The following is a 23,652-nucleotide window of genomic DNA, read 5'->3' as shown; positions in this document are numbered from 1 at the left end:
TACCAAAACAGTGGAACCCCCCACAAATGACACCATTTTGGAAACTAGACCCCCTAAGGAACTTATCTAGATGTGTGGTGAGCACTTTGACCCCCCCAGTGCTTCACAGAAGTTTACAACGCCCGGGCGTGAAAATAAAAAATTCGTATTTTTTCCACAAACATGATCTTTTAGTCACCATTTTTTTATTTTCCCAAGGGTACCAGGAGAAATTGGACCCCAAAAGTTGTTGTCCAATTTGTCCTGAGTATGCTGATACCCCATATGTGGGAGAAAACTACTGTATGGGCACACGTCGGGGCTCGGAAGGGAAGTAGTGACGTTTTGGAATGCAGACTTTGATGGAATGGTCTGCGGGTGTGATATTGCCTTTGGAGAGCCCCTAATGTACCTAAACAGTGGAAACCCCCCACAAATGACACCATTTTGTAAACTAGACCCCCCAAGGAACTTATCTAGATGTGTGGTGAGCACTTTGACCCCCCCAGTGCTTCACAGAAGTTTACAACGCCCGGGCGTGAAAATAAAAAATTCGTATTTTTTCCACAAACATGATCTTTTAGTCACCATTTTTTTATTTTCCCAAGGGTACCAGGAGAAATTGGACCCCAAAAGTTGTTTTCCAATTTGTCCTGAGTACGCTGCTACCCCATATGTGGGAGAAAACTACTGTATGGGCACACGTCAGGGCTCGGAAGGGAAGTAGTGACGTTTTGGAATGCAGACTTTGATGGAATGGTCTGCGGGTGTCATGTTGCCTTTGGAGAGCCCCTAATGTACCTAAACAGTGGAAACCCCCCACAAATGACACCATTTTGTAAACTAGACCCCCCAAGGAACTTATCTAGATGTGTGGTGAGCACTTTGACCCCCCCAGTGCTTCACAGAAGTTTACAACGCCCGGGCGTGAAAATAAAAAATGCGTATTTTTTCCACAAACATGATCTTTTAGTCACCATTTTTTTTATTTTCCCAAGGGTACCAGGAGAAATTGGACCCCAAAAGTTGTTTTCCAATTTGTCCTGAGTACGCTGCTACCCCATATGTGGGAGAAAACTACTGTATGGGCACACGTCAGGGCTCGGAAGGGAAGTAGTGACGTTTTGGAATGCAGACTTTGATGGAATGGTCTGCGGGTGTCATGTTGCCTTTGGAGAGCCCCTAATGTACCTAAACAGTGGAAACCCCCCACAAATGACACCATTTTGTAAACTAGACCCCCCAAGGAACTTATCTAGATGTGTGGTGAGCACTTTGACCCCCCCAGTGCTTCACAGAAGTTTACAACGCCCGGGCGTGAAAATAAAAAATTCGTATTTTTTCCACAAACATGATCTTTTAGTCACCATTTTTTTTATTTTCCCAAGGGTACCAGGAGAAATTGGACCCCAAAAGTTGTTGTCCAATTTGTCCTGAGTACGCTGACACCCCATATGTGGGAGAAAACTACTGTATGGACACACGTCGGGGCTCGGAAGGGAAGCAGTGACGTTTTGGAACGCAGACTTTGATGGAATGGTCTGCGGTTGTCATGTGCGTTTGGAGAGCCCCTGATGTACCTAAACTATTGAAACTCCCCACAAGTGACCCCATTTTGGACACTAGACCCCCCACAGAACTTATCTAGATGTGTGGTGAGCACTTTGAACCCCCAAGTGCTTCACAGAAGTTTATAACACTCGGACGTGAAAATAAAAAAATCATTTTTTTTCCACAAAAATGATATTTTTGCCCCCAATTTTTTATTTTCCTAAGGGTAACAGGAGAAATTGGACCCCAAAAATTGTTTTGCAATTTGTCCTGAGTAGGCTGATACCCTACATGAGGGGGTAAAACACTGTTTGGGCGCATAGCAGAGCTTGGAAGGGAAGGAGCACCATTTGACTTTTTCAACTCAGAATTGGCTGGAATTGAGATCAGACGCCATGTTGCATTTGGAGAGCCCCTGATGTGCCCAAACAGTGGAAACCCCCAATTCTAACTCCAACCTGAACCCCAACACGCCCCTAACCCTAGCCCTAACCCTAGCCCTAACCCTAGCCCTAACCCTAGCCCTAACCCTAGCCCTAGCCCTAACCCTAACCCTAGCCCTAACCCTAGCCCTAACCCTAACCTAACCCTACCCCAACACACCCCTAGCCCTAACCCTAGCCCTAACCCTAATGGAAAAATGGAAATAAATACATTTTTTTTATTTTATTATTTTTCCCTAACTAAAGGGGTGATAACGGGGGGTTTGATTTACTATTTATGGCGGTTTTTATGTTTGGCGGCTGTCGCACGCTAAAAGACGCTTTTTATTGTAAAAATAGTTTTTGCATCACCACATATTGAGAGCTATAATTTTTCCGTATTTTGACCCACCGAGTCATGTGAGGTCTTATTTTTTGCGGGACGAGTTGACGTTTTTATTGGTACCATTTTCGGGCACGTGAAATTTTTTGATCGCTTTTTATTCCGATTTTTGGGACGCAGAATGAACAAAAACCAGCGTTTCATGAATTTCTTTTGGGGGGGGTGCGTTTACACCGTTCCGCGTGCGGTAAAATTGATAAAGCGCTTTTATTCTTCGGGTCAGTACGGTTACAGCGATACCTCATTTAGGTCTTTTTTTATGTTTTTGTCGGTTTTATGCAATGAAAACTATTTTATATAAAAAATAATTATTTTTGCATCGCTTTATTCTGCGAGTTATAACTTTTTTATTTTTTTGCTGATGATGCTGTGTGGCAGCTTGTTTTTTGCGGGACAAGATGACGTTTTCAGCGGTACCATGGATATTTATATGCGTCTTTTTGATCTCGCGTTATTGCACTTTTTGTTTGGCGGTATGATAATAAATCATTATTTTTTGCTTCGTTTTTTATTTTTATTTTTTAAGGGGTTCGCTAAAGGGGTTAACTAATGGGACAGTTTTATAGGGCAGGTCGTTACGGACGCGGCGATACCTAATATGTGTACATTTATTGTTTTTTTTTTTTATTATTTTAAAAAAATGAATTTATTGGGGAATATTTTTTTTTTTTTTTACTAATTTATTTGGCGATTTTTTTTTATTTATTTTTACACTTTTTTTTTAATTTTTTTTTACTTTATTACATAGTCCCAGGTGGGACATCACTGTCCTGTGACAGATCGCTGATCTGTCACATCACAGATCACTGTGACAGATCAGCAATCTGTCACAGGCAGTGCACAAGGCTTCCTCATGCCTGCGCTTTGCAGGCACTGAGGAAGCCAGCTTCCCCAGGCCCCCGAAGGCCCCCGTCGCCATCTTGGATTCGGGGGCCTGGGGGATAGGAGTCCCCCGCAGCAGCGCTGCACATTGCGCTGCCGTGGGGGGCTCAGGGAAGCACGGAGGGAGCCCCCTCCCTGCCGATGCTTCCCTTTAACTCCCGGTACACCGCGATCGCGTTTGATCGCGGTGTGCAAGGGGTTAATGTGTCGGGGGCGGTCCGTGACCGCCCCTGACACATTGTGCCGGGTGTCAGCTGTGATAATCAGCTGACACCCGGCCGCGATCAGCGGCGCTCACCACGTGGGCGCCGCTGATCGCGGTAGACGTACTATCCCGTCCCCGGTCATACGGGCCCGGGTACCGTGGACGGGATAGTACGTCTCATGTCAGGAAGGGGTTAAAATTAAGTCCAGAAGGGCTGTCCCTCTAGTTGGGCCCTGCACAAGTTGTGACAGATAATTATCCTTGGTCACTGACAGAAATTGGTTTCCTTTCTGAGATACGCAGGTTTCAGTTTCCCAGTCTATGTCGGGGTAGTTGAAGTCCCCCATAATAATCACCTCATTGTGATTTGCTGCTTTGTCTATTTGTTTCAATAATACATTTTCAGTGGTTTCTGTTATATTTGGTGACTTATAACAAACCCCTATGAGGATTTTATTACTTTTCCCTCCTTGTATCTCCACCCATAGAGACTCCACCTCTTCATTTCCCTCTTGTATATCTTCTTCTCTTAGTGTGGGCTTTAAAGTGGACTTTATATATAGATAGACTCCACCCCCTTTCCTTTTTTTACGATCCCTCCTAAACAAACCATATCCTTGCAAGTTAGCCGCCCAGTCATAGCTGTCATCTAACCATGTCTCAGTTATTCCTACTATGTCGTATTTTTCCTCATACATTACCAACTCCAGATCTTCAATCTTATTGGTCAGGCTTCTTGCGTTGGTCAGCATGCAGGAAAGAAGTTTTGCTTCATTTTTCTTAGCTTCCTTCTGAGTACCCTGTCTTGGGTCCTCTTTACCACATCTAGTATCCTTGATTAGTTTGTCCTTCTGCTGCATGTTCTTGTCTGCAGTTTTTCCTCCCATCCCCTCTTCTTCTAGTTTAAAGCCCTCCTGATGAGTGTGGCAAGTCTTCTGGCGAATGTGTGTTTCCCAGGTTTTGTGAGGTGTATCCCATCTCTTGTGAGAAGTCCATCGTAGAGGTAATTCATGCCATGGACCAAGAATCCAAATCCTTGCTGCCTGCACCACCGTCGTAGCCAGTTGTTCACCTCTAGTATTCTATTCCATCTTCTGATGCCATGACCATCGACTGGGAGGATTGATGAGAAAACAACCTGTACGTTCTGTTCCTTTATTTTCTTCCCCAGAATTTCAAAGTCTTCGCAGATAGTTGGTAGGTCATTTCTTGCCGTGTCGTTTGTGCCTACATGTATCAGCAGGAAAGGATAGTCGTCCTTGGATTTGAGGATAGTTGGTATCCTGTTGGCCACATCCTTGATTTTTGCTCCTGGGAGGCAGCATACTTCTCGTGCGGTTATGTCCGGCCTGCAGATAGTTGCCTCCGTGCCTCTTAGTAGTGAGTCGCCCATAACTACCACTCTTCTTTTCTTTCCGGACACACTGCTTGTTGCTCATGAGTGTTTTGAGTGTCATTTGTTTCCGCTTTTGTTGACAGAGTAACTTCTTTTGTTGATAGTGTGTCTTCTCTTGTAGATACGGTATCATCCTGAGCTGTGCCATTTTCGTTCTCCAGCATGAGGGCTTCATATTGGTTGCTAAGCTGTGTGGGTGGTGATGACCACTTGATCCATTGCTTCTTTTCGTCACATGGCTCCACTTTTCAGCCTCTGTATGTGCTCTGAAGCTTTTCTCACTTTCCGTATCCTGAATGGTTGCTTCTGCTTCATCCAAGAAGTCCTCATGCTCTTTAATTACCTTCAATGTTGCTATTATTTCTTCTAGTCCCTGCACCTTTTCCTCTAAGAGGGCAACAAGTTTGCACTTCTGACAGGTAAAGTTGAGTTTTTGGGCCGGAAGATCCGTAAACATGTAGCATGTGTTGCAGGTGACCATGTGGATTTTCTTCTCTTCCATATTGCTATTGCTGATGCAGTCTATGATGGGTGGAAACTCGCAAGCCTGATGGCGCACGGTTTTGCAATGTCCTCAAACAGTGAGACCCGGCAAGTCCCAGCGATCGATCAGCTTAAGGCGACTCTTCTCTTCCCAGAATGCACCGGAAATATGCAGATGAGCTTCCTGCTTCCGGAAATATGCAGATGAGCTTCCTGCTTCTCCAATCCCTATATAGTCCTCTATACAGTATAATCGCCCCACATAGTCCTCCATACAGTATAATGGGCCCTGCATTGCCTTCAATTCCATATAATGGCCCCACATAGTCCTCCATTCAGTACAATGGATACTGCATTGCCTTCAATACAGTATAAGGGCACCACATAGTTCTGCATACAGCATAATGGGCCCTGCATTGCCTTCCATACAGTATATGGGCACCACTTAGTCCTGCATACAGTATAATAGGCCTTGCATTGTATTCCATACAGTACAATAGCCCCACATAGTCCTCCACAGTCCACAGTATAATGAGCCCTGCATTGCCTTCAATTCCGTATAATGGCCCCAGATAGTCCTCTATTCAGTACAATGGACGCTGCATTGCCTTCCATACAGTATAAGGGCATCACATAGTCCGTCCTCCATTCAGTATAATGGGCCCTTTATTGCCTTTCATGCAGTATAATGACTCCATATAGAAAAAAAAATACATTCTCAGCAATTCATCAATTGTATCGGTCTCGGCAGTGAGTAGTCTGAACCTATGTACTGCTCGGCACAGCGAGCGCGTTGTAGTGAGGTTATCGCACCCGCTGTGCTGAGACATGAGATGCAGAGGAAGACTGATAGCGGAGGGAGTGTCAGCGGACGGCTCCCTCTTCCATTATTGCTTGCAACTGTATCGTCATCAAGGATGCTGATACAGTTGAAAGTGCAATGCTGGGCCAAAATATACTCGCCCTGCTGACCACATTTGGCCCGTGGGACAGAAACACATGTGGGCTACACGGCGACTTTTGGCCTTGACACAGGTCAAAGAGTTCTGTATGTGCAAGAGGATGGATTACAAGCCTGAATGGGAAAGAGCTGAAATTTTAACAACTTGACAAGAATGTTAGAGAACTGGCCCAGTAACAAGATATATAATAAATGTATGATTTCTGGGGTTGTGCCTGCTAAGAACCTCACTAATCAGGAGAAGAGAAGTCCCAAAGTCCCTGGTGTGAATGATGCATTACTGAGTATGTGGGTCCACTGCTCTATTTAACCTTTGTATTATACCTATAGGCACTTTCGATCCCTGTTCTTTTGTTTGGGGGGTAGTCCTAATTGTCAGCCCCACAGCTATCATACGTTTACCACCTATCCCATGAATTTGCGATTTATGTTGTTTTATAGAACAACCCGTTTTAAGAATTTTAAGTTAGTTATATTATGTGGAAATGCTCCAATGTAATGAAGTAGAATTTTTAACTGTAGAGAAAAGTCACATATGGTGATTGAGTTGTGAACATAACGCAGATGCAACATAGTTGAGAATTGCAGCGGTCAGGTGCTACTGTTGTTTTAAAATTGCCAATTAAACAATTTTATGATTTTGTGGAGGGTACAGCGGTGTCAGCCATAAAACTGCATTACATCCAAAATACAATCACCAAGTTTGACCTTAAGCAATACATTGTTGGGGATGATTGTGTTTATCATTCTACAATACTTTAGGGGGATATCCCTAACAGAGGAACCTACCTGTCTGTTGTACCCGAATCCGGCTATCGACCACTTCAGCCAGAAATTCAGTTGCTCCCTGTCAACAGAGCAGCAGTTTCTCTTCCTGTTGACAGGACGGGACTTCTGGCGTCATGCTGATTAACAAACGGCTCTCCAATGCCCAATTAGGGGAAGCCGGCTATCAATCAGGATGACACCAGTAATCCCGCCCTGTCAACAGAAAGAGAAACTGCTGCTCTGTTGACAGGGAGCAGCTGAATCTCTGGCAGGAGCGCTCAATAATCGGTTCCAAGTACAACATACAGGTAGTTGCCTCTGTTAACAACTGCATGCCTTTTTTTAAATCACAGATACCCCCTTTAGTATCTGAATTTATTAGAATAACTTTGCTTTATTTTCTTAAGGTTCCAAACACAAGACAATGTTAGAAGCTCGGAATGGTGCAGGTCCAATCAAATCCTATCCCAGGTCCGGATCTCGACTAAAACTCCAAAACGGCAGCAAAGGTTCAGGACTACAGAACAAAACTTTTCATTGTGAAATCTGCGATGTTCACGTAAATTCAGAAATCCAGCTCAAACAGGTACTGTGGCTAAATCTTTTTACCGTCACTAGTCCAATTACTTTTTCATCCACTCACTATTTCTTTTTGCTGTCTTTTGCCATATTATATACTCTGCAGACAAAATAGACATTCAGTTACTGAAGATATATCTTGTGTTAATTGTTGGGTCTACTAGCAATCCAATGGCCGGAAATAGTAGGTGGTTTCTCAGTTCCTACGATCAGCTGTTATTAGTTCAGACCATTGGTTCAACTTGGGCAGCTGCACAGGGGCCCCAAGAGGTAAGGGGGCCACTTACACCTACAAAGCTGATGGAATTGTGCATTATGATGAACTATTAGATTGAAAAGGGCCCATTTATTGTCCTTTCACAAGGGCCCTCTTCTGTCTGTGACCTCCCCGGCTCCATGGTGGCCAAATGTAAACACTAATGAGACCTGAACAGTTCTGTTAAAGAGGACGTCCATCTCTGTGGACATTTTTTCTATTTAAATGCATGTATTTTGGGTTAAAAAAAACAACATTTTTTGCAATTCGGTTTCATTAAAAACTTTGCACTTTTTGGCTTTCTCCGGCTCCTTGTTTTCTTGCACATTCAGCTTTGATGAGCTCAGTGGTCATAAATCAGCTGAGAAGAGCTACCGTGGCTTGTGAAAGTATTCACCCACCTTGGCTTTTTACCTATTTGTTGCAATACAATCTGTATTTAAATATTTTTGTAATCTAATTTGTGTGTGATGCATTAGCACTAAATAGTCTAAGTAGGTGAAGTGAAAAAATATAAGAAAAAATTTAATTTGTGGGATCAAATAACTAAAAATTGGCATGTGCATATTTATTCATCCCGTTTGCTATGAATTCCCTAAAAATAATTGGTGCAAACAAATACCTTCATAAGCCACATGCTTAGTGAGAGGACGTCCACCTGTGTGCAATCTACTGTAAGTGTCACATGTCTGTCAGTGTATACACTTTACCTTTTCTGAAAGGCCACAAAGGCTGCAACACCATTAACAAGAGGCAACACTAACCAAACACCATGAAGACCAAGGAGATCTCCAAACGAGTCAGAGACAAATTTGCTGAGAAGTGCATGTCATGGTTGGGTTATAAAAAAAAAAATCCCAATTTCAAATGTCCCCCCCCGAGCACCATCAAATCCATTATCAACAAATGTAAAGAACATGGTACCACAACAAACCTGCCAAGAGAGGGCCACCCACCAAAACTCTTTTCCGGGCAAGGAGGGCATTAATCAAAGAGGCAGCACAGAGACCAAAGGTAACCCTGAACTAGCTGCAGAGTTCCCAGACATAGACTGGAGTATCTGTCCATACAAGAACAATAAGCCGTACACTCCATAGAGGTGACCTTTATGGAAGTGTGGCCAGAAAAAAGCCTTTACTAACACACAAAAATTGTAAGGCTCCTTTTGAGTTTGCCAAAAGACATGTGGGAGACTCCTCAAATGCATGGGGGACGGTGCTGTGGTCACATGAGACCAAAATTAAACTTTTTGGCCACCAAAGTAAACACTGTCTGTTGTCAAGCCAACACAGCTCATCACCAAAGAACACCATCTCCACAGTGAAACATGGTGGTAGCAGCATCAAGCTGTGGGGATATTTTTCAGCAGCAGGGACAAGGAAAATAGTCTAAGTCGAGGGGAAGATGGATGGTGCGAAATACAGGGATATTCTTGAGCAAAACCTAGGCTCTGGAAAGTACTGACTTTATGGGGGGTGAATATGTATGCACACTGAAGTTTTCAGTTATTTTGTCCTATTTGTTTGTTTCACACAAAAAAAGAAAATCAATTGTCCACAATTGTAGGCATGTTCTTTACATGAAGTGATGCAAATCCTCAAAAAAAAACATTAACATTCCAGGTTGTGAGGTGGCAAAACCCAAAAAATGCCAGGGGTGGGATGAATACTTTCGTAAACCACTGTAAGAAATGACAGATAAAAGGGTTAGAATTAAATGCTTAATTAATTTTCAGTTAAATAGAATATGTCAAAAGGTTTTTTCTACTCGATCTGAGAGCAACATGATGTGGGGGAGGAGACCCTTATTCCAGTGATGTATCATTTACTATATGCTGCAGTTTTGATAAAATCACTGTTTTCTCCCTACAAATTTACCAGTTCTCTGAATGCTGAGCTCTGTATAACCCGCTCACATCACTGATTGGCAGCTTTCCATGTACACTGTTCACAGGCATAAAGCTGGCAATCAGGGGTGGGGTTATACACAGCTCATGAATATGGAGGACTACCTGTCAGCAGATTTACTAGTCCTATAGTGATAATTTCCTGCTGATAAAAAGGTGATTTTACCAAAATTACAGTAGCAGCCCAGTAAGTGACATATTACTGGAATCAGGGTATCTGCCGTACATCGTGCTGCTCTCAGATTAGACAAAACCCAAAACAAATATCCAAACACCCCACAGTGAATAAATAAATAACAATATGCGTGAAAATAATATAGGGTGATTTGTTTGATTAAAAAAATGTAAAAGCCATGCCACCACATCAAGGTGACCCTACTCGGGATGGTCCCATCCTCCAGTATATCTCTTTACATTTTTGTTTGTTTTTTGTACTTTGTGCAAATAAGGTTGTGCCCTCCCTTTTCCTCTAGCTGGACATTACATCCATATAGTTCCCCATGGAACCCCCATTAGATGAGTCTCAGTCCTTCTCAGCTTTTATTAACATTATGTCACTTAACATATGGTAAGGTTTTAATACTAGAGCTTAGGATCATCCCGTATAGGGTCACCTTGACGTGGTGAAATGACCTTTACATTTTTTTAATCAAAATTATGTTAACTAAACACCCTATCTTATTTTCATGCACTATTGCTATTTATTTATTTACTGCAGGGTGTTTGCTTATTGTTTTTTTTTTTGGTCTTGGGTTTTGTCTATTTAGTGGCCAGTGTGAACATGCGCCAACATGCTGCAGGATCACCAACTTATATTCCAGTTCATCTCTTTAGGTACTTGCTCTCAATATAGGTGGCAAAAACCTGGTGACAGATTCCCTTTAACCTACTCTGCAGCCAACAGTAGACAGCGGAACGTAGAGGCCATAGAAGGCAAAGTACCAGTTTCAATGAATCCCAATCACAAAAATGATTTTAATATCCTCCACCCCCACGCACCTACTGTCTTCCTGGAGTTGGACACCATGTTTAAACCAGTGACCGGCAGAACAACTCCCATTTATTTGAAGCATTCCCTAAACATTAAATGTCGTGGTGCTTTTCAGCTCTATTCAATATTCACATCTGTCAGCTTTAAGAGGTAATAAAAGCTGGGGGTGCCCGGTGTCCCCCGCCAATATTATACGGTACTCAAGATGACCTATCTCGAAGATAGGTCATCAATGTTACGTAAATTAAAAAACCCCTTTAATAGTTTGGGAAATTAGCAGAATTTAAATAAAGTTTAAAGAAATGCTTTACTGATACATTTCCATGGCGTGACAAGTTTTGGGTGGATTCATTGATTCCAAAATAATTAGTTAATCTTTTGTCATTCCAGCACATCTCCAGCAGAAGACATAAGGACAGGGTAGCAGGAAAGCCAATGAAGCCTAAATATAGCCCCTACAACAAACTTCAGCGCAGTCCCAGTATTTTAGCGGTAAGTAAATTTAATTCTATAAACTCAACAAATCTGACCATCTTCAATAGAAAACTATCATATGACAAAATAAACATTTTCGTGCAGCACAAAGTCATAGACAGCAAGTGTCTCTTTTTATGTAAAATACAGAATTATGGTATTTTTTTTCTCCAATCACATTCAGATTGGAAAATGAATGAATATTCATAAAGATAATTCCCAAATCTGAGCAAATCAAATAATGAACCTTTATAGTTCATTACTGATTACATTATTTATGCAGAATAATTTTAATGATCTTTCATTTATATTTGCGTGAATGCCATGTACACGATAATTGTTTTATTATTCTAATGCTTCTGAAATTAAAAAATTCTGCAAATGGTTACGAGTAAGAATATCCAACTATTTTGTGATTTCTCCATCTCCATGGTGACAGACTACAAATAAACTTTGTGTAGTTGGATTTTGCAGTCCAACTGCCCCACATTTTTTTCCATACATCTTTTTAATAAGGTTTTCAGTAGGTAAGCAAGAGGATGGGGACATATAAAAGGAGCATGTGTGTATGACCGGTGCACACAGGGTTTCTTTGTAGTCTGTAAACATGGAGACACACAGATCTCAGCAATACCAGAGATCCTTGGCGATTCACGTGCAAGGATTCATTGACTGTACAAATTATCTAGCCTTTGGAAAGGTCATCATTATCAGACCGATGGGGGCCTGACAATTGAATAGGAGCTAACTTGCAGCACCTGAGAGAGGTCACTAAAAAGTGTACAGAACTGTGCCAATAGGGGCCCTTTAGCGGTTTACATCTGGCTGCCATTGGAGCTGATCAGTGGGTCTACCAGGTGTCAGACTCCTGGTCTGATATTGATGACCTACTGTATCCTAAGAATAAATCATCAGCATCAACGTAGTGGACAACTCCATTAATATACAGCGAGCGGTACTGAAAAAACGAACCTGAACACATGGGCCGTCACAACTGTTGATATAAGTGCAATGTGTAGGTGCACATTCACACCGTGGCCACTAACAGACAAACGCAACCTAAAATAAAGACAATTAATAGATACCCTGCAGTAAGGTAATAATTAGTAATATATGTAAAAGACATAAGGTATTTAGTTGGCATTCGTTTGATCAAAGAAGCATAAAAACCATCCCACCGTGACAAGGTGACCCAATCAAGATGGTCCTATTTTCCCGTAGGCCTCAAAGTAGACAGGGACACAGAAAGATGTGTGCCTGACTGCTTTACACCTGCCTGGGGACAGTCAAGTAGACAAGCTGCACAGCCCAAAGAGGGCAGGGGGCACACCATAATATGAACAGATTACAAGGAACTAAAGCAAAACCGAAGACATGGGCCAGCTCACCTGTTGGTATAAGTGTAGTGCTGTAATGTGTAGGTGCACACTCACTCTGTGGCCCTAACAGTACTGAAAAAAGTCCTATATGAAGACTTCTATTGATATCTCTATTGAGTCTATGTGAGTATAACTTTGGTGGAGGGGTGAGCACCCATTTTTCCAACAAAAGTGTAGAGCTGAGCAAAATGATCCACAGGAACCAGGTCAAGCAGTCATACTTGCAGTCAGTAGCCACGGGACCAGAGCCCTGTGACCCTGTGAACTTCCTACTTGTTGACATCCTTGAGATCTCTTCTGAGTAGTAGGCTCACAGTGACATTATGAGTGTGTTGCGCGGCAAGGATGACATCACACAGAGTGTACTAACCAGAAGAGGCATTGAGTATGTCAGCAGGTAGGAGGAGGTTTGAAGGGCTTTGGTTTGGTGGCCATATAACCAATAACTGCTCTGCTTGTAAATCTATGTATCTGCTCTCCAAAACAGTTTAGTTGAGGGTTGGTGGTGAACTTACAAGTGAATAGAACTGCTTATTTTTTTTGAGCCCTATATTAGAGGTGGAAGCTTGGGACATGCACAAAGAAGGGGGCAAGACAGGAACATGCAATTGCTAGTGTTGTACTTTTCTTTGCGTATCAAGGCTTTTACTCCACAGTTGATTGTATTGCGGAGAACGTAACAAACGGCGCACTTGCTTCACTTGAAAGTACATTGACTAATGCATTTCATACTGGTGTGCAATTTGTTTTAAATGTACTCTTGATGGACTTTCCAGTGCATTTGGAAGAATGTAGAAAACTTTCAATATTATGTAGCCTCGGCGGTAGAATCCATAATAGCGCTGACTGTGGACGGCCACTCCTTTGTGCTCTCTGCAGGGGTCAAGTGCTCCAATCAGCAACCTGCTGAACTAGACTCCGCACTAAAAGAAAATGAAAAAGATGCAATCAGGCTTGTAATATAGGAGGACATATTGAAAGAGGTTCTGCAATTTAGAAATAAAGTGGAGGTCTTTAGAAGCACTGAAACACTGTACTTTAAGAGCTAACACCACTATCATGTTAAATGAACATTCTCGTACAACTTGGAAGTTCATTGCTTGACAAAGAATAGCATCATTCTGTCACACTGCACCTTCTATCCTTCTATTTTAATGTTCCGTTACCTTACATTTTCCTTCCATTTGCATATGTCACAGAATGTAAAATCCTATACTGTATATTTCAAGGATATATTAATTTCATGATGATTATACTTCAGTAATTCATACATTAATTAGAAATATGCCCTATGGGTCATCTTGAGAAGAGGTTGACTACATGACAAAAATGGAATCTAGGAAGGGAATTTCCAGCCAAATTGCTGCTAAAGTAGTGATAGCGCTGAACCTCCGGCTTAATTCTGTCTGTCTGCTGGAAGTTCTGTAACGCTAGAAAATAACAAATACCGGTACTTTGTTTTATATAAAATTCTTCAGAATGTTAATCTAGTCTTATCAACAGTCAGAATTTAGAAGGAAAATTTGTCCTTGTAGAGCAAATTGGCTGATTCATTATGGTTCTACCTTTTCTCTTCATTCATATTCTTTCCCGTTACTCCATTAAACATTATGGATATGTGCCGTCTTTTTTAAATTGTACAGCCTGTTTGATGTTGATGAGGTTCTAGTGACCAAACCAGTATCACAAAGGGTGCCTGTGAGGCTTAGGCTGGTTTCACACTTGCGTTGGGCAGAGCTGCAGAGGACTGCATACTTCCTCCGTTAAGCCCTGCCCACTGCCACACCTCTTCCATTCAGCTCCGCCTACATCTGCCTGCGTCCTGCGTACCTATCTTTAACATTGGATACGCAGGCCATGCTGATGTATGCGTCGTTTTGACGCTGCGCCAAACTGCATTGAACGCAACATGTTGCATTTTGTTGCGGTTTGTGCAACGTCAAAGCGACACAAGCGGATGCATCCGCATACATCAGCATGGCCTGCATACCCAATGTTAAAGATAGGTATGGAGGACGCAGACAGAAGTAGGCGGAGCTGAATGGAAGAGGTGTGGCTGTGGGCAGGGCTTAACAGAGGAAGTACTCAGCCCTCCGCAACTCTGCCCAATACAAGTGTGAAACCAGCCTTAAAGAGAACCTGTCACCAGGTTTCTACCATATAATATAGGGCCAGCACCTGAACGCCGTATGTAGCAGTATTCTAGAATGCTGCATATATGTCCCCAATGTGGTCTCCATAACACAAAAAAGAGTTTTTATTATACTCACCTCCGGTCCAGTCCTATGAGCGTCGCTGGTCTTGATCTGGCGCCTCCTCTCTTAAGTTTCCATCCTCCTTTTTGTTTTGTATGGATGACACTTCCTACATCATCCACACAGTGTTCTCCATCGCGCTCCCGTGCAGTCGTACTTCTCTCTGCCCAGTCAAGAACAGTGCAAAGTCCAGTGGTGCGCATGTGCTGTCCTCTTTGGCCTTGCCTCGTGCATGCGCATTACAGTACTGTGTCCTGCCCTCTGCAGGGCACATAGCAATATGCCTGCCCAGGAGCGATATGGAGGACACTTTGTGGATGACGTAAGACGTGTCAAGAGAGGAAGCGCCGGATCAAGACCAGCAATGCCGATAAGACCATGAGTACAATAAAACCTTTTACTCACTAAAAAGGTTAGAAAGTGCCCCTTCACGTACTAAAAATAATAAATAGAGATTAATACACATTCTAGACAAAATACAAAAAAAATGAAAACACTTGCACTATCCCATACACCACAGTGAGGTCCAGCTCAACGTGACTGTAGAACGTTAGGTGGCTCACCATGGCTGGCGCGATAAGAATTTGCCTGGTGCTGATGCCAGCCAAGCCTGCATTGTTACCTATTTTGCCACATCTCAAGCCACACACAGGGGCATAATAAACTATTATGGGACTTGATAGAAAAACATGGGATGGGGCAGGAGTTATGATGAATTTAAACAAGCAGATCACGACCATTCAGTGATCGCTGATCGGCTACATGTTGGCTGGTAGGCAACTGCGCAGAACATTTGTGATTACGATTATTCTGTGCCCATATAATGTGATGTTGTTGGCAGCACTTTACCTGTTTGCACAAAAACGATGTGCTGCCGAGAATTATGATTTTTAAATCGGCTTAAAAGTAATAACAATTACCTGAAGATTGAACAAAATGCCTACTTGTCAGATGATTTCCAGCCTTTTAGACAAGCTGATCATAGGGAAATGAGCGCTCTTAGGAAACTAGTGTTCATGATTGTCAGGTCTCAATGAGCCCTCAGTCTACCCTCTTTAGCTAGATATGTCAGGGAATATTCTTATCTCCCTATGCAACGACCGTTTTGCTGGTGCTTTCCCTATAACTGATGAAACCGATTCCCAGTGGTTTCTCTTAAGCTAAGGTCACACAACTGTAATTTCTATCGGGCCAATTGTGGCAATGACACTCTAATCAGGGTGTGATCAGAGTATGATCAGAGTTTGATACGATTTTCTTTGGTGTTGAGAAGATAGGGAAAAAAATTCTCCATCTACTCTATTTTGTCAGCCCAGATTCATTGACTTGTATGGCCGAATGTGACCCAAATATCCAAATTTTGCAGGGTGAAATTTTTATTTTTTTCCTTCACTGTCCTATTAAGGGAATAGAAGAATCCAGGATATCTATAAACAGAAAGATAGTGAGGAAACAATTAGCTGACCTAAATGAATTCAAGTCTCCAGGTCCAGATGAATTACACCCCAGAGTACTGAAGGAGATAGCAGAAGAAATTTTTGAACCCCTCTCCATAATCTTTGAAAATTCTTGGAGAACAGGAGAAGTGCCAGAAGACTGGAGAAGAGCAAATGTTCCTATCTTCAAAAAGGGGAAGAAGGTGGACCCAGGCAACTATAGGCCAGTGAGTCTGACTTCTATACCAGGAAAGATCTTTGAACAAATTATTAAACAACATGTATGTCAGTACCTGGATAAGAATGAAGTGATTAAACAGAGTCATCATGGGTTTGTAACTAATAAGTCATGTCAGACTAACTTAATTTCCTTCTATGACGGAATCACTGATTGGGTGGATCAAGGAAATGCTGTAGATATAGTATATCTTGACTTCAGCAAAGCATTTGACAAAGTCTCTCATACAATCCTTATTGAAAAAATGACTAAGTATGGAATGGACAAGGCAACTGTTAGGTGGATTCATAACTGGCTTAGTGATCGGACCCAAAGAGTGGTCGTAAATGGCTGCATATCCGGTTGGAAGAATGTCTCAAGTGGGGTACCACAGGGCTCTGTCCTGGGCCCTGTATTGTTCAACATCTTTATCAACGATTTAGATGAAGGAATTGAGGGTAAACTGATTAAATTTGCTGATGACACAAAGCTAGGAGGGATCGCTAATACTAGAGAAGAGAGAGAGAGGGTTCAAAAAGATATAAATAAACTGGAGAAGTGGGAAGCAACTAACAGAATGGTTTTTAACAGGGAGAAATGCAAAGTACTACATCTGGCCAATAAAAATGAAAAAAGCATATACAGAATGGGAGGAATTGGGCTAAGTGACAGCACATGTGAAAAAGACTTGGGTATACTAATAGATCACAGACTGAATATGAGTTAACAGTGTGATGCAGCAGCAAAAAAGGCAAATTCAATTCTAGGATGTATTAACAGAAGCATACAGTCTAGATCACGTGAAGTCATTATTGCCCTCTACTCCTCTTTGGTCAGACCTCATCTGGAATATTGTGTCCAGTTTTGGGCACCACATTTTAAAAAAGACATCAACAAACTGGACCAAGTTCAGAAAAGAGCGACCAGAATGGTGACCGGTCTGCAAACCCTGTCCTATGAGGAAAGGTTGCAGGATTTGGGAATGTTTAGTTTGCAAAAGAGAAGACTGAGAGGAGACTTAATAGCTGTCTACAAATATCTAAAGGGCTGTGACATTGTAGAAGGATCAACTTATTCTCATTTGCACAAGGAAAGACTAGAAGCAATGGGATGAAACTGAATGGGAGGAGACACAGATTAGATATTAGAAAAAACTTTTTGACAGTTAGAGTGATCAATGAGTGGAACAGGCTGCCACGAGAAGTGGTGAGTTCTCCTTCAATGGAAGTCTTCAAACAGAGGCTGGACAGACATCTGTCTGGGATGATTTAGCGAATCCTGCTTTGAGCAGGGGGTTGGACCAGATGGCCCAGGAGGTCCCTTCCAACTCTACGATTCTATGATTCTATGAATCTGTTTAAGGAAAAAATCAGACATGTGCACGGCCCCATAGAATAACATTGGTTCAGTTTATTTTTTTTTAATGCCCCAAAAGATTTTCTGCTACAGAAACTGCTGTCCCAACTACTTTGGCAATTAAATTCTTCCCTAGATGTTAGGAATCTTCATTACAATCCTAGATATCTCTCTGTGGTTGTTTTTGTTAATTATACCAATATTCCATAATTTGATCTCTTCTGTGAAACTTTGAGCTTCTTATCTTTCTACACTGTGATATCTGTGAAAACAGCAGATTCTAAAATCTCTCTCCTTAACTAACAAGCAATGACTTGTGGTAGCGGCATTAGACAGGCCATGTGTGAGATGTGTGTTTACGGACTGGCTGACTCACCAGATATGTCATCCCTTATCATTCTCTGCCATGAAATTGGCAGCTGTAGCCACCCAGAGCTCATAAACAAGACAGATTCACAAATCACCGTATAATACCGCACATCAAAAGAATCAGAACTCCTAAAACATCAACAAGGAGCATGGAATGTCATAAACTAAGCAATGCAACCGGAATCAAAGGAAAAGCTGATACTATTAGGTCCTGCAAGTGCACAACACCAGCAAAAATGTCCAGCTACTTACAGTTTTTTTCAATTTAACCAAACTAGTGATGAATAAATTGCATGAGGAAAACTGAATTGGCCTCAAAGTTCACAAAAAAATCAGAATCGCCAATCCAAATTGGAATTCGGCAGAATTTGCATTTTCTGCGATTCATTTCATGCAAAGCTGTTTTCAATCACAGGCCAATAGTTTACTTCATGCCACAGGTCTCATCGGCTCTTTAGGGCCTCTGATGCCCACTGCGCTTCTAGAGGTAGCTGGAAATGCGGGATCTGTGACATGAAAAAGGCCGGCGGCCTGTGAGTGAAGACCAAATAGAATGAGCAAGTGGGCAATCAGTGGACAATGTGAGGTTCAGGATGATTTGAGTATTAATGGTAACTTGCCAAATGTGTCCTGTAGTGCAGCGGGGTTGGTGCAATGTGACAGATAGGCAGGGACCACAGGAAAGTTCACAGCAACCGTGTTTAATGTCTGTACAACTCACACAGTGCACAGCACATGGTATCCTCGGAATAGCATCCGGGATGCCACAACCGTAACACGCTGTGAGGTGCCAGGGCTCTGTGTTACCTCACACAGGCTGGACGCTGCAGAGCCACCTGCTCTGCTACTTGCAAACAAACACTGACACACCCAAACCTTATACTGCAGGGTTTTTAACTGGAATCTATGGTCATAGGCAATTTGTAAGACCCGGCTGGGGGGAAACGGACCACCCCACTACCATCCTGTAGTCCACTTCAAAAATAAAAGCCCTAAGGCCGGGTTCACACTTGCAAGTGCAATGCAAGAAACTCATGTGAGTCTCACGCCTCAATACCCGGCACTGCCGGCGGCACTCATATCGGAGTGTTCAGCTGCATAGAAATACATGCAGCCGCACACTCCGGTCCCGAGTGCCGGGTATTGAGGAGAGAGACTTGCGCGAGTTTCTTGCATTGCACTCGCAATTGTGACCCCGGCCTTACTGGGTTTTCCTGAACATTGCCTTGGACAAATAGCTTGACTAGGTCCACACTTAATTTTACTTTGCCTTGTGAATACAAGGCACTCCAGCGGGTCTAATAGGACTCTGTCCTGGGGGATATATATCGACCCTAATATATGATCCCCCTCACTACCTCACAGTTCAAACTGCTGAATTTGAATTTCGTTTCCTCTGTTCCCTTACTCCAGCTCCTCACTGGAGTAAGATTTCTGGTGTAGGGAATGAAACAGCACATCATAAATTTGATGAGCTGTGGCGTCGCACCCCATATGCGCATGACCTCCTCCTCTTTGTGGCGGAGCAGAGAGAAACTGGAGTGAAAATGCCAAAAGTCGCAAAATGTTCACACAACTTGGAGTTGTGCTAAAATTTGAGACTTATCAAAACAATTTATGCCAAAATTCTATTATAATTGCTTTGCTTCACAAAGTAGTTTCTTGTGCTTCACTGTACAACAGCCAGCTTCACATCTCCAATATTCGCGGTCTAATGTGCGATCATCAATGTCTAGACAGACGGAGGGTATTGTGACCCAAACTCAACAGCCTCATACATGAGGTTATTAAGTTCTGGCTAGGGAATCCACTGCTTTTCTAGAAATTGCAGTATGTGGATTGTGAACATTGGATAGAAAAAAAATTGGCCTCAGTGTGAAACTTCGAAAATTGACTTGTGTGTTTTGCAGCTAAAAAACAGCTCTGTCCTTCCTGTGGATTGTTAACAATTCCGAAAAGAGGGAAGAATAGGAAGCATTTAAGGAAACCAGGATGATGAACACAGAACTTAAGCACATGCTAAAAAGGAAGAAAGAAATGTTTATAAAAAAATGGAAAGAGGGAGGCATATCTAAAGAAGAATATAATGATGTCTGCAGAACCTGCAGGGCACAAATCAGATTACTAAAGCTGACAATGAATTGAGGCTTGCAAGAGATGTCAAAAGCAATAATAAAGGATTTTGGGGATATGTCAAAAGTAAAAGAAAAGTCAAAGATGCTATAGGATTTTTACAGGATGAAAATGATGAAATGGTAAGACAGGATGTTGAGAAGGCCGAACTTTTAAATTCTTCTTTTGCATCTGTTTTCTCTCAGAAAGGAAACGTAACATCAACTGTTCTTCACTGTTTTATTAAGGGAATAGAAGAATCCAGGATATCTATAAACAGAAAGATAGTGAGGAAACATTTAGCTAACCTAAATGAATTCAAGTCTCCAGGTCCAGAAGAATTACACCCCAGAGTACTGAAGGAGATAGCAGAAGACATTTTTGAACCCCTCTTCATAATCTTTGAAAATTCTTGGAGAACAGGAGAAGTCCCAGAAGACTGGAGAAGAGCAAATGTTGTTCCTATCTTCAAAAAGGGGAAGAAGGTGGACCCAGGCAACTATAGGCCAGTGAGTCTGACTTCTATACCAGGAAAGATCTTTGAACAAATTATTAAACAACATGTATGTCAGTACCTGGATAAGAATGAAGTGATTAAACAGAGTCAGCATGGGTTTGTAACTAATAAGTCATGTCAGACTAACTTAATTTCCTTCTATGACGGAATCACTGATTGTGTGGATCAAAGAAATGCTGTAGATATAGTATATCTTGACTTCAGCAAAGCATTTGACAAAGTATCTCATACAATCCTTATTGGAAAAATGACTAAGTATGGAATGGACAAGGCAACTGTTAGGTGGATTCATAACTGGCTTAGTGATCGGACCCAAAGAGTGGTCGTAAATGGCTGCACATCCAGTTGGAAGAATGTCACAAGTGGGGTACCACAGGGCTCTGTCCTGGACCCTGTATTGTTCAACATCTTTATCAACGATTTAGATAAAGGAATTGAGGGTAAACTGATTAAATTTGCTGATGACACAAAGCTAGGAGGGATAGCTAATACTAGAGAAGAGAGAGAGAGGATTCAAAAAGATATAAATAAACTGGAGCAGTGGGCAGCAACTAACGGAATGGTTTTTAACAGGGAAAAATGCAAAGTACTACATCTGAGCAATAAAAATGAAAAAAACATATACAGAATGGGAGGAATAGGGCTAAGCTGCAGCACATGTGAAAAAGACTTGGGTTTACTAATAGATCACAGACTGAATATGAGTCAACAGTGTGATGCAGCAGCAAAAAAGGCAAATGCAATTTTAGGATGTATCAACAGAAGCATACAGTCTAGATCACGTGAAGTCATTATTGCCCTCTACTCCTCTTTGGTCAGACCTCATCTGGAATATTGTGTCCATTTTTGGGCACCACATTTTAAAAAAGACCTCAACAAACTGGAGCAAGTTCAGAAAAGAGCGACCAGAATGGTGACCGGTCTGCAAACCCTGTCTTATGAGGAAAGGTTGCAGGACTTGGGAATGTTTAGTTTGCAAAAGAGAAGACTGAGAGGAGACTTAATAGCTGTCTACAAATATCTAAAGGGCTGTCACATTGTAGAAGGATCATCTTTATTCTCATTTGCACAAGGAAAGACTAGAAGCAATGGGATGAAACTGAATGGGAGGAGACACAGATTAGATATTAGAAAAAACTTTTTGACAGTTCGAGTGATCAGTGAGTGGAACAGGCTGCCACGAGAAGTGGTGAGTTCTCCTTCAATGGAAGTCTTCAAACAGAGGCTGGACAGACATCTGTCTGGGATGATTTAGCGAATCCTGCTTTGAGCAGGGGGTTGGACCAGATGGCCCAGGAGGTCCCTTCCAACTCTACGATTCTATGATTCTATGATTCTAAGAGTTTATTAAAAAAAAAAAAAATAAGGAAAATACATTAATTACAATTCTTACTTTCAAGGCCACATTCGGGAAGTTCTAATTGCTTCATTTTAAGTACTATAATTAAATATTATAGTTTATCAACATTTTATATGTCATAGTGTTTTATTACTGTACTGGTCAGAGACAGCCCGACTAATATTATACCTAGAGAATTTGTTTTAAGATGTAAATTCTCCTTGGCGAAAAATATGTAAAAAATAGAGAGGCCTTTATAACGATCCTTTCTGAAATATCACTTGTTATTGTAAACTGTGGCTTAATTTTCCATTAAAATGAAGGAGTAAGTGTAACAGAAATATAGAGCAGGCATAAATCGTACAGGTGTAGGGTCAGTGAGCCGAGCTGGGGGGTGGTCCCTCTTCTTACCGCGCAGAGATAAAAACAGAGACACGATGGAGGCAGATTCTGGGTACAACAGGTCCAGGTTTATTCGCTTGCCGTCCGCCTGACGGCCTCTGAAGTACACCGCACTTCACTTCAATTCACTTCACTTTTATTCACTTCACTTTCCTGGGCCTCCGTTTCTAGGCCCGCTTTACACACCGTACCTTAGCACCAGGGACGTACATGCACGTACCGTCCCTACTTCACTTGATGACGCTGCTGACAGGTCAGTCACTGTGGCCGCCTTAGGCCCGTACACTAACAGCGCTTCCACTGATCAGTCGTCGTGACAAATACGGTGTCTCACACCCAGTGCCTCGTCCCTTCTGCGGTACTTTCCTGTCAGGACCACCCCCCTGACGTTCTCTCTCCTCAGTCCCCCTGGTTTAGATTCTCCTCACAGCGCACAGACTGTCGCAGTCTTCCTGTCACTGGAGCTCCCCCTGGGGACTGGAACTTTCTGGAACCCTCCCTCAGTATTTATAGCTCTCCCGGTCCCCTGTCACTGTAACCGCGCCCCCCATGACCAACGGTTTCTAAAGCACTAAGCTGTTGTCAAGTCCTTTGCTCACACTCCTCCCTGCCATCTAATGGTCAACCCAAGGTACTGCACGTCCACTACACTTTCCTAGCTGTTTCCCCACTGTAATAACTGACACCTACCTACACTGTGCAAACCTTTCCTTCTTCACTCTGACTAGTCCGTCCTTCCATCAGGTCACCTTCCCTACACTCTCCCTTCCTTTGTCCATTGTCGTCCTCGACAATCGTCATCCCTGCCTTCATCGTTCTGAAGCTACACCTACATTCTGTTGTCGGACCAGCTGTTGAGCCAAACCCACTATCTGCGGGGGCCGAACCATACTGGGAGCACTATGCTCTGAGCAACCTACTGCTACTCACCAGCGCGCACGCCACATGACAACATCTTTCAAATTGGGCTAGGTACACCCATATTTTCTCTATGGCGAGTACCTTCCCCTACTC

General features: G+C 42.4%; 1 protein-coding gene across 5 annotated transcripts in view; it reads left to right on the top strand.

Annotated features, from left to right (window-relative positions):
- Nucleotides 1-23,652, top strand: part of ZNF385B (zinc finger protein 385B) — an 837,627-nt gene that overhangs the window by 806,304 nt on the left and 7,671 nt on the right. For all 5 annotated transcript variants that reach the window (XM_073577477.1, XM_073577475.1, XM_073577474.1 and 2 more), the window contains 2 exons: nt 7,458-7,636; nt 11,173-11,274. In XM_073577477.1, coding sequence (XP_073433578.1) covers nt 7,458-7,636; nt 11,173-11,274 — 281 coding nt within the window. The remainder of the gene's footprint in view (nt 1-7,457; nt 7,637-11,172; nt 11,275-23,652) is intronic.

This window comes from Dendrobates tinctorius, unplaced genomic scaffold (genome assembly GCF_039654945.1).
Source record: "Dendrobates tinctorius isolate UK_male_01 unplaced genomic scaffold, ASM3965494v1 ptg000056l, whole genome shotgun sequence".
Classification (NCBI taxonomy): Eukaryota; Metazoa; Chordata; class Amphibia; order Anura; family Dendrobatidae; genus Dendrobates; species Dendrobates tinctorius.
The sequence above is the reverse complement of the archived record's forward strand: the minus strand, read 5'-3'. Positions and strand labels throughout refer to the sequence as shown.